At 38.1% G+C, this 12,667-nt stretch overlaps 1 protein-coding gene across 13 annotated transcripts in view; it reads right to left on the bottom strand.

Annotated features, from left to right (window-relative positions):
- The window catches only part of LOC118405820 (voltage-dependent L-type calcium channel subunit beta-1-like), a 50,757-nt gene that overhangs the window by 24,191 nt on the left and 13,899 nt on the right, over positions 1-12,667 (bottom strand). The window contains exon 1 of one of the 13 annotated variants that reach the window (XM_035805609.1): positions 8,039-8,226. The exons of 11 other annotated variants lie outside the window; for them this stretch is intronic. In XM_035805609.1, the coding sequence (XP_035661502.1) occupies positions 8,039-8,107 (69 nt within the window). In that variant the 5' untranslated portion in view covers positions 8,108-8,226. Of the gene's footprint in view, positions 1-1,543; positions 1,807-8,038; positions 8,227-12,667 lie in introns of those variants that run through there. One more of the 13 variants, XM_035805605.1, reaches the window with a different exon arrangement.

The following is a 12,667-nucleotide window of genomic DNA, read 5'->3' as shown; positions in this document are numbered from 1 at the left end:
ATTGTTATACATTGGGTCCAAAGGCATTCTTCCAACACCAGTAACATTTTAAGCCTGCCCTATTCTAGATTTATTTGTTTTTGTTGGAATATTGCACTGCCTTTATCAATATTTCTGATTACGTCTAATGTCAGAACGGAGATAGCAATTTCTCTTATCTAAATGTCAATACCAGTTATATTTAAAGAGGAGAAAAAGAAGAAGCACTGCAGGACTGGTATTACGAGCCACAAGGGAAAATCCTTGCCTTTGACTGTTACGACCGTAGCTTTTACGTAAATGCATAACCTTGTGCAAACCCCGGTGTACAGCATACCATTTTAGGTACCTCTCTAGGGTAGGAAGACTGAGACATATTAGGTACCAATTAGGCAGGAGAAAAGGACTTGTTATCAAAGCTGCTGACAGATTCACACATGGGGATTTGCCCATCCAATAACATTACATGTGAATTTGGGCAGCTCCCTTTGAAGAGTACTGTGTTACACAATTACTATCTACCTCAGGATAAAGTGTTGTCAGTATCGATATATGAGTTATTTGTTTAGAGTAGAAGGGGAGACTGCTTCAGAAACAATGCAACATCTTTTAGTTTTAGACATAAAAGATAACAACTCTTAACAAGATATTCTGTTCTGGCTATAAATAATGTTTTACCATTTGAAAGATAAAACATCACTATGAAATAAAGATAATATACAGCATGCTCAGAAAAGATAACAAAACATTTGTTGTGTTGTACTAACAATGTGAACCAAATCTTTTGCTGTACACCTAAATCATTAGGGTGCACCTTTACATCTATTCCCAAAACTAAATTTCAATCCCTGAATGCTACAGCACACATTATACAGCCATCATTGAAGTATTGAATATTCGTTCCACACTTGGTCCCCTGTAAATTGACAAAGCAGAAGTCAGATGCTGGAGCTACCATACCCAGTGATCCCTCTGGAAAGGCTGTAGCTCATAATTAATCTTGCCTCTCCCTAATCCTTGTCAAAGCCTCTCTAGGTTTGTGAATGAAAAATTCATTCAGGAAAGGAAGCCCTGATTCATCAAGAGAAAGGACCATGTCAAAGCTGCCACACCTCCCAATTAGTATAAATGATGGACAACACAGATTACACAGACTCAGAAGTGGGACAAAATCAAGAAGGCTTCGCTATACTACAGTCCAATTTAGACTTCTGCTTTCTATGAAAAATTTCATAATATTAATAATATCATCATAATAAAAGCCATGGTGATTGAAATCCCTGCTAGAAATAAATGCAATCTCGTACAATTCGAAACTCTGGTGCATCCGGAACACATCAGACAAATCAGATTCTATACAGAGAATTTGTGACCTTTGAACATTTACTTTCAGCTATGTATGCACTTAAAGTCCCACAGACCCTTCTCCTAATACCTATCCATTTGCAATAATCACGTTATAGCCTCTCCCTCCCAACCAAATGCAAACACAGTTCACCCCCAATTTCCCAAATTACTTCTGACGCCGTGTAGAAACGCTTGCCAAATTGGTGCCCCCGCCTACCTTTCTCTTCCTCTGTCGCTCAATTTTCCCTGCGTCCGACACCGGGGGTTCAGGGTAGTAAGTGTACACGACGAAGGCCATCTTTGCTTGCAGATGCGAAGTGCTTATGTAAGCTGTTTATCGGGCTGTCATAAGGGGTAGTGCAATCCTTCTGGACCCGCTGCACAATTGAGTTGCAGGCTGAACAGATACATGCCCAGCCGCTGGCCGCTCGCTCGGCCGAACAATAACGCGCTTCCCAGAGGGAGGGTCCGCCAGCCAGTGAGAACCCCTTATGGAGCGGAGACACCTTCCCTTTCCTGCCGACACACACGCTCAGCGCTCAGTATGCATAATCAATTCAGCTGGGTGCCGTGATAACAGCCCGGCACTATTCTCTGTGACGCCACTTTCGCTGCGATGGGGTGGCGATGGCGGCTTAGGATACATATCATTACCAACGCTATTCCAGGGCCTATCGAACGAATTCACCCGGGATGTGCCGAGGGAAAGCTGCAGCGAGCTAATGATCTGTAGAGCCATCCATTTTGGTTGGATCCGCCCAATCAAAAGCCTGGCCACATCCAAGGGTTTCTTTTGATATGCTAATGATCCTATTTGTAACAAGGTCTGTTAGAATAAGTGTCACTGTGCAGCTAGCCTTCAACTACTCATAATAATCATAATGGAGAGATTTTAAAGCAATATAGTGCAAATTCTACAAAAGATAGACAACAGCTTTACTAACCACAAATTGCTTGGCCCTGGAAGGCCAGAAAAATCTCCACTAAACAAAAGACACCTTCTCTCTTGACTAACTAGTGGAAAATCTGTGCTCAAGAATAAATACGAACCCGCCCCTCACATCCTTACGTGAAACCTTATTTGCTGTAACGTCCCACCAAGGATATGGGGCCTGTGATAACACACACACAGTTAAGCAATAACGCATGCAGGAAATCGTGAATCTTGCATATCACAAGAAAATTGAAAAAGCCTACACGGGTCTGTACAGTTCATTTTCCATTGGTACAGGTAAGGGAACACCCTCTAGATTTGATGTTGCTGACTTAAGACTGTAACAGTTAAAGTCCAGCATTGCTTCTCCTTATTCCCTTATCAATTTCAATCACTATCGAATTTGTCAAGGTTTTTTAACAGTCATACTTTCATTTTTCTTGACAACTTTAAGAAGGGAGCAGGAGGGAAAAAATATCGCACAAAACATATTCACTTTCTATGCTAATTGACATGTATGTCATTAATTTTGACGTAGCAAATAGTACATGTATAGCTCTTCACAATGGTATAATATTAACAGTTACAGAATGCATCTTTTTCACCATTTTGTTCCTGACTTTGCAGAGGTAGACACAATACAGTCACCCCTTGCAGTGCCCCATGGCTCATAGCCCTACCACAGCGCACATATCAAGGATTTTCAATGCCTGTTAGCAGATCTGTCTTGTGTTCTAAAAGAAGGTCATGTTTTAATAAGTCATTACTAGATATTCTGGAACGACAGCCTGGAATCTTGAGTACAGTTGGAGGGCCTCATTATGACGTCAATGCCCCAATCTTGGACTGCTGTCACTAACTAGCCACGTAAATCTCAGGGTTACGGCATACCTAAACAACCACATAATGGAACAAACTGCCAGAGGGGGCATTGTAAAAAAAATGGTTTGTTGATGCCTTGAAAAATGATCATAAAGATAGCTATGTTTATGATGGTTTTCATATTCCTACTCAATCTTTATCTAATTATAATGCTCTTTCTCTCTTTATATAGTTACTTAGACATCATGGACCATAGATACTGAAATTCAGAACCATTCACAAAAATTATCTTAAACATTAGATACATTGTTGATGATAGAGATTAATATCATCCCTGAGGGACACAAAGAACACTAAAAGGTTTTCCATTCTGTAAACAAGTGATGATATCTTCCAAAGCTCCCAACATTTAACATGACGTTGAGAGAAAATCTTGAACTACACAAGATTTTTCATTCACAAAACAAGAAGCTGGCCATGTAAACATTAATGAAGCTCCCCCACTGCTATATTTAACAATTCAAAGGCTTCTTACAATCATTTCATATTTTGAAATAGCAGTCCACAATATGAATCCTTTAATATATCTATGTTAAAAAAAATCAATTTTTATAAGTCTCCTTAATGATGCTAAAAAAAACTAATCCTACAAAGACGTTTTAACAACACTGCTTTCATCTGTTCAGGATTCTCCTTAGTGTGGAAACACCTTAAGCTTGGCCTCGCACATGGATTGGAGAGAATGAAGTAGCTCTCGCTGGCAGTGATAATTTGTTATCTAGCGTATCAATCTGTATGGAACGCAAGGTCATCAAGAATGGAGCCATGGGAGCTTCAGTATCTGGAAATTGATGGAATGTACAGGTATTGATTGTTGGCGTATCGCAATGCTCGCCTTTTCTCGCACCTGGTCGCTATCGTTATGATGGAAAGGGAGAAGAGAGGTCAGGTCACGCGACGACAATTGTTGAAGTATTTCTGGAGGAAAGTATTGATGTTCTTACATTGTCTGAATGCCAAGGTTATGTAGAGTTATGCACACGTTAGTGTCTTTATTGATGGTCCACATCTGTCATGTTTGTGGCCAAATAAGTCTCTTTATGAGGATACAATTACATATAAGGATACAGCCAGCTGAAATTGGAGAAATTATGGATTTGCAGCTTTTGGCATTTTTGAAAGTGATATGATTATGTCCTATACTTAGCTACCATGCTTTTGTTTCTAAACTGGATAAATACAAAGGACAAAATTTTTGCTAAATTTTAGCCAAAATGGTTTTTTAAAAAGATGACAATATTGTGTTAGAGGAAGAGCAATGCGATGCATACTATAGTCCAGTGGTTACAGTGTCTGAACCAAAAGGTTAGTGGTTTGAATCCAGGCCATGTCGCCTGCCTGACCTGCATGCTACTGGAAAGTGTTAGAACAAGACGTAGGCAGTCGTCATATTCACTGAAATTTCAACATTACAATGAACCTTTGAACATTGTATAAACCATCTGTCTTCTGTCATGACCAGTGGAAGAATAGCTTAATTGTTCACTTTCTAAACTTTCGCCTACTGACTTTGATTTGTTTCTAAAATATGGAAAACTCTCATCTCCTTACTACTTCATAAGCCAGACACTCAAGAATCTGATCTAAGAAACCGTTCAGCCTTCACCTTCAGATGCCAAGGAAAATTTTCTATTCTTTTCTTCACTGTCAAACTTGACTTCTTTCCAGTACACCGCTATAAGATATGGCAGAACACGGCATGAAGTTATCATTCTCAGTCAAGCATGCTAAATTCAGTGAAATCAAACGCTCCTGTATTAGTATCATAAAGAAGACCATAATATGTTAACATGACCTTTTATTCTAATGGTACTACAATGAGTTTCAGGTGATAAAAATGCACATGTGCATGCAGTCTTAGATGAAAATTAAGTCACGTCACTTTAGATACAGGCAAAACAATGACTACTGGTATAACTTTGCTGGGACGCAATAATTTTTAGCCAATCTTGGTCCAAAAATTAGTTTTCTGTCCTAGCAAGGAAAAGCAACATTATGATATCTGACTTGACGTCAAACTTCGGTGCATTGTGCATTTTTAAAAGCATGTCAGCCCTGCACTGTGTCACCTGGAATACCACAAGTAAAACTCATCCATTATTTAAAACAGCTGATTCAATAAGTACAATGGAGGCAGACATCTTTCCCAAATATAGACATCTTGTATTCGTCCTTTCTTTCTTGACCTACACTGGTATGGAACAGGCTTGAAATATTCTACTAGTTTTTTCGCACAATGTTACACGTTAAAGATGTTCAATTTTGACTTGAGAAATTCTACTTGAGATGTTGTGTACTAATACTTTTAGTTGCTATTGAAATGAGAAAACCTTTGAAATCCAAAACCGTAAGTACTGAATTCGAACATTCCTATGCCACAAACGAGACAAAAAGAATATCAAAATTCATAGACATAAGTATGTTTTCTGTTAGACATTCCAGTAATGAGGGCATTTCTACTAAAATGTGCAGACAGTCTGAAACTTGAAACTGAAATATGTCAGATGGCTTGAAAATCAAGCTTGTATCTTTTTCAGGAGCAAAGAATATGAAAAAGTTGATGTTTATTACCTCCATATACCAACTTCTCCCTAGAGGTTTGCATAATGGAAGTCTTCCATGATCAGGATTAATGCTAGCTAGAGAATGTAGTCCCCAGCACTTGGGAAATGCATTATAAAACAATTCTTTCCAACTAAGCTTCATACAGGGGAGACAGTGGTTAAGAATTTTATGACAAACAAGCAGCTGTTGTATTCATTCCCTTAAAAACACACCAAGGATTTGCTAGCTCTTTGATACCTTTGTAAGCACTTTGATACCTTACCTTAATATTATGAACCTTAAATTAGTACAATGTCATAATATAGCTATTGATATATTTTTTATACCTTTCTATGCTAAAACATGGAAATAACAAAAATATTGTTTATGGTTTGACATACTGTTTGCAAAATATGAAATACAAAAATTATTTACCTTTTTTCTTCTTCAATGTATTTTCTAATACATATTAGCTACAGTAACTATGGCTATTAGAATAATTCTACTTGGTTAGCATAATTGTAATAATCTGCCAATGTAATATTAATGACACTACAATTTTCATACATACAAAAATGGACAGAGGGATTTTTGCTATATAAAAAAATCCAAAATCCTAAAGACAATGGTTTAAATTTGACAATATAGTAAGAATGACATTGTTGTTAGAATATAATAATATAGTTATATATGACACCCTTACTGGAAAGCGAGCCTGTGATATATCAATTCTGTGTAGCTGACCGGTAATCTATCAATGTCTCATAGTAACAAGGTTATCAACTTCCTCTGCAGAGAGAGCCTAGAACATCCATGAATCATAGGAAAGCTTTTGAAGCATGAGAACAATGCGATGGACCATACATATACACTTGGGATATCTACAGGAAGTGGTCCTGAATCATCCCTATGGAATGTAACATAACAGGAAGTTATGAAGGATATTACCAATGCAGACCACTTCCTTATCATTTAATTGCCCTTCAATGTAACTTCATCAAACTTCTGTATTTCCTGATTTTCCTGTTGTTGTACAAAAGGTCTTTTAGATTCAAGATGATTTGATGAAAATATTATTTTCTTTCTTAGAATAAAATATCTAAGTGCAATAATTTTACAATGTTTTTGTTATACCCAGGGTATTGAATCGATACAAATAAAACTATGAATGAAACAGCAGTTGGTAAATGATTTCTTTGGCTAAAGAAAACTCGATAATGTTTTGATTGTCGCTTGTTAGATACAACTTTCTGATGGCAGCAAATATTTTATTGTAAGGAGAAATAACGATTTCTTACTGTCAAATCCTACTTTTACAATTTCTCATCATAAATAATGAACAACGTCTCTTCAATTCTTCCAATTCCGAATATCATATTAACGGTAACTATTGATTTTTAGAGGATCCCCAAATTGTAGTGGTTGGTTCCTACGCCTGCATCAATTGTTCGCTTACAGAAAATCATTACTTTGACCCACCCAGCCGCCCATAATATACCACCACAAACCGTACCAGCCTCTTTTGGACGGGTCTGAACATTTACATGACACATGCACAAATCACCTTAGCTAGAACAAAATAATATACTTAACCTCATTATATCATGCTTGTATTAATATCTGATTTAAAGGGGAAAATGCTGTGGTCACTAGTGAGGAAGCGCTTGTCAAGATTGTATGACATCTGTGATGAATGGATGGTTGGAGAGGAATTGGGGCAACACTTGGGTTGTACAAAACCATTGAGGTGCAATCAATTCACTGGGATATATCCTCCTTCCTATATTCACATTACACACACCCTTTTCTCATTACTGTTGTTTAATCATCTCACTGATTGTAATGCTTTTTGTTGGTTTGTGTGATGAAGGAATTGATCATCAAAATTTGAAACTTTCTGTTTAAATTTTGCTGCATTGTGTAAGCCATACATATGTATACAATATGCCTATAAGCTTTAAGATATAAAGGTACTCTCTTGCCAGCTCTTTGAATTCAGACCTGCTACACTTTAAATAATGCATAAGGCTGTAGAATTTATATTTTCCAATAACACATTGAAATTCTATGACCTGAAATTTCTGACCAACCCAGTAACTAAAGGCAAGCAGAGAATAATTCTGCACGTAAATTATACGTTCCACATTGTAGATTACACTTGTCTACAACTAACAGAATGTGTAAGCATTATTCTTTTAAGTCAAGGTCAAAATTAGAGATGGTTACAGGGTCCATAACCTCTCGAGTTTGCTATGCCTTCACAAAGGACTTGCACTGATTGATATGCATGGTGCATGTGCGGACCCTATAACACCGGCCCAGATGGTTTACACCGAAATTTAAACAACTTACCCCGGAAATCAGGTTCCAAAGGCTGTCGGACTCGCCCGTGTAGTCCCGCATATTCATGCCCAATGTCATGTAGGCGATGTTTTATCGTGGCTGATGTCGCGACGTAAGGGGGGGTGACGGGGTTCGCTCCTCGTGTGAGCGCCGGCTGACGTGTGGGATTATCTCTCTGCTGGGACAGGGAGGGGTCACCGGAATAACCAATTACGGACTCAGCCTTCTCCCAACGGGGCAGGCCGACCCATTTTGGGCAGGGGGCCTGAAAAGACCGGGTCCCGCCATTTCTCACTGCTCACTGATTAATGGGAGTTATGCATGGAATTCACCTTGTAGTACAACGCACAACTAAGCAATCATCAACATTGCAAAGATATGATACTATTGATAGTAAGCCCTTTTCTAAGAAACAACTACATCGGACACCACTGTAGTTTCAGAGATATAGACGATAAGAAGGCAATATCATTGCAAAATGCATGCAGCCTCACTGATGAGCAATCCAGCAATCCTCCTACTCATACCAACATTAAGAAATACACAATAAATTAAAATAAGATTCATTTCAAACAAAGAATACCACTTATTTCAATATTGGGTTGGAGACAAAGACCTGGTAGTTAAAAATTCCTCCACCCATTTTTATAAATATTTGATACCTTTCCTTGGTTAGAGAGATTGGAATGGTACATGTACCTTCTCCGACCAACTGGTGCCAAAACACCACACAGATAAACAGCATGACCTTAACCTTCAGGATCATCATAACCCAATTACTGAAAACCCATCAGATACAATATTATCAAATACCACATGCTATTTTACAAATTCTGAAGAATCAAAATATCAATAGTCAAAACCAGACAACAAAGATTTCTACAAGACTGCAGAGTTCACTGTTCTGGAGAGATATTACACATTCCTTACAACCTCCGGTAGTACATGTAGTATCATCTTTTCCAAGAAATGCTGGCACCATAAAAGAAAATGTCTATCAGAGAAGCCCACATGTCTAGACGTTCATTTGCTTTGATCCATAAACAAGACTTAGTGCTTTAAACCTTTCCCACAAGTCCATGAGTCTATATAATTCTCATATTTCCTTGACCTTTTTATCCAAACAATCTCTCATAAAAGATGACAATATTTAAGGTCACTATATTGAAATTTTAGTCTCTGATCAATGAATTATATATTATTTGTAGAATTTACCATCTCCACCTGCAGTTTGTAGAATAGTCAGTAGTTGGCGCTTTTTACCACATTTCCCATGTACTGTAGTCAAGCAAAACATTGACAGGTTGTTTCTCGAACGAACAACCTACAAGTAAGGAATTAAGTATGAGCTGACATCTATTTTCTAGCCTTTCTTTTGTGGTGTCTTTTGAAATGGGTAATATATATATATAAACCTTCCAACTTAATTTGGGGGTTCTTTTTCATTCACCTGAAAATCTTCATAGCCACAAAACCTGACTTAAAAGATGACATAATTTGGGCATCCAAAATCTAATACATGATTTTGGAACAAACAAAAGGTAATTAAGATTCATTTTGGAAACAACAAAACAACAGGTGTTGAGAAAGCTATGAAACTGGACCACTAATCAATTGATTAATACCAACTTAGGCACTGCTGTCTTTCATGACATCAAGTTTGCATGAATTACTCATTTCCATATTTCAAAGAAAATCAGCCCTTGCAATTCTCAAAAAGCTGCTAGGGGCCCAAACCTATATCACTTCTTCACAAGCCCAAACATTTGACAAACCATAACCATTTCCAGGTAAAGCAGACCGCAGCAAACTGAGAAGGAAGCAGAACATGAGATCTAAAACTACTGTATCAAATGAAATAAACCTTGTCTTGACTTTGTCTTACTTTTTTTGCTTCCAATTGGACTTTTCAAAATTGTCTTCATCTTCTTTGCATATAAATCTATAGGTAGGGTGTAAAACCTGCTTTTCAACCAGCTTCCCTAAGTGTCACTGATGAAAGGTGGTGGATGCTACCTGAAAAGTCCAGGTAAGGACATCAGTTATCACCTGGATGTCTCACGTTTACCAATGTACAAAACTACTGTAGTACCATGGAGAGCCTCTAGGGGGCCAATAACCTAATCATATCTTCATTTTGACCACTTCTAGTAAAACATACCATATGTCATCAAGATATAACCACAATGTCTCAAGTTATGCTGGCCACAGACAGACAAACACTCCATTATGAACACAAACACAAACAAAACAATCTTCTTGGCAAAAGTAAAAAGTATCCCTAAGCCTATCCTACATGCATTAACCAGCAGGTAAAATGACTTTCCTTTACTCAGTCACAATCGACCCATTAGAGAACAGCAGGACAGGGTCAAAACATCAGCCATGCTGAAAGACCAGAGTTTTAAATGAATTGATCATAAATTATTGTATGACAGGCTTTATGCAGAAGGTTATAAATCTTATTTTCTAAAACTGCCCTTCTCTTTCCCCCAACACGAAAACAATATAGCCATGTGATAAATTATAACTTTGTGTACCAGTTTCATAGTCAACTTCAATGTATCCAAAAGTCTTAATCTTTGAGGCATATTAGTCAGTTCTTTTGGCAATACTAGTGTCATACTGTGGTAAGGGAATTTTACTTACTCAAACTTTTGAAAGCTTTCATTCAATGTGCAAGTTAACTTCAAAGGCTTCAGTGTCCATTCCAATAAGTTAACTGTACAAGGTGCTGACATGAAAATATACCTAGCACACACTACTCTCTGAAAAATGTTGGTCTATATATTCTTAGACAACACAAGTTCAGTAATAGGCAAATAAGGTTGTCTGGGGGTTAAAGAAGTCCAGTCAATATTTTCTTTAGCTCGTGTGCTTGGGAACAAGGGAGATAAGTTTAGTCCTCCTAGCAGATAGTTCTAAAATTGCAGGGACATTTTTGTGGATTTTGAGGATTACCCAAGAAAGGAATAATGGATTTTCAAGTAGGTAGCATAGAGAAAGAATGTGTATACAAATGAAATGTTAATTATACAAAATAGGGGGGCATTTTCATAATCAATGAGAAAATGGTATCATTGCAGTTTTTTAAATATACCTCTTATCCTGGACAAAATATAGTTTTAACATTTGAGTGACAGATAGATTTTGACTAATTTTGGAACTGCAAAGCATTATTTTAAAAAATATTCCGAAGCAGAAAGGAACAACGGATTTCCACCATTTCAGGCATGCAGGTAGTTTAGGCAAAGATTATACACACAATTAGATACATTAAATTATGCAAATGACGACTTCATTCAAATGGCAAAACTGTTCAATGATAAATGATGTTTACTTTATCACTTTTGACATGTTTACGTTGAGGGTGAGCATCACGAGATCAGACACACTGTGCATAAATTATGCAAATCTACAGGTCATTTGCATAAAACCAATTTCATAGAGGTATGCGGCTGCCAAACTCTTGTATTTCAATCTTTTTTTTTCTACTCAACACACCTGTAGCACGAACAACATCATGACTTTTCCTCCAAATTCAAATGTCAGTCTGTGAAGACCATTGTGACAACTTGATCTTTGTTTCTCCTTCTTAAATCTTAAACATGTCTTGTGGATGAATGAGGAAAACATCCCCTTTTACAGTTTGCTTGTCTACATCTGTCCCATTAATAACATGGTCCAATGACACCATGCACTTTTGGTCATCAAGACACATCATGGAAGGTGTATCATCTTATACCATTGAAATCTTGTATTCTTTGGTGATTTAAGGTTCTTTGTGTGTCAGTATGACCCTACAGTCTATGCTAATGCTGTACCAACAATGAAGTTCTAAAGATGCTCACTGTCATGGCAATTAAGCACGCCCTCCCACTCTCCCACCACCCAGTGTGGTACTGTATTGTGGCATAATGGCAGTGGGTCCCATCCCGTCCTCAATACACTCACCAAAGCACTCACCGAGAGGGACTGCTCCATAGGAATGTATATTCAGCCCCGGCAGCGACAGTAGGAAGACAACGCAGCACGGCCCCGGCACGTAGGAGATATCGGGCATTTCACAAGCTGTAGCTACGGGCCGGAGTGAGAGAGAAACTCAACATGGCTGCCCCAGTCTGCAGGAACGCATCCATAGCTGCGGCACGACCCACCTTCATGATTTATTCATGAGTTTTCGGTTGGAGATGAGCAGGCGGGTAGGAGCCAAGATAACACGATCTGATGGCCTCACATGTGTCAATTATGCAAAGTACCGCCTTACTCGCCAATGCAGAGGATCTCTGTTTTATTAATTCCACCCCGCAGTATGGGAGTGAATGGGCCGGCCCGATATACGTATTCCCTACTCTCTCCGGATTAGACACATAGTCCAGGAAATTCAATACGCAACCCATTCCCCATTGGCCTTTAAAACAATTGGCTTAGCAAATTTCATTCGCAGGATAATTCTCCACAGGATGCAAGTCCATGATTCCTAGAAACATTACAGACACTTCCGATGAATTTGTTCTCAAAGCCAGCGATATATCTTGCATAATCAAATAAATATTTGCCTATTGTTGGAGGTAGGCCAGGAATTTTTGCCAGCCATAATTTGATGATTTCTGAGAGAATATAAATCGATGTTTACGG

Source organism: Branchiostoma floridae, chromosome 18 (assembly GCF_000003815.2).
Source record: "Branchiostoma floridae strain S238N-H82 chromosome 18, Bfl_VNyyK, whole genome shotgun sequence".
Classification (NCBI taxonomy): domain Eukaryota; kingdom Metazoa; phylum Chordata; class Leptocardii; order Amphioxiformes; family Branchiostomatidae; genus Branchiostoma; species Branchiostoma floridae.
The sequence above is the reverse complement of the archived record's forward strand: the minus strand, read 5'-3'. Positions and strand labels throughout refer to the sequence as shown.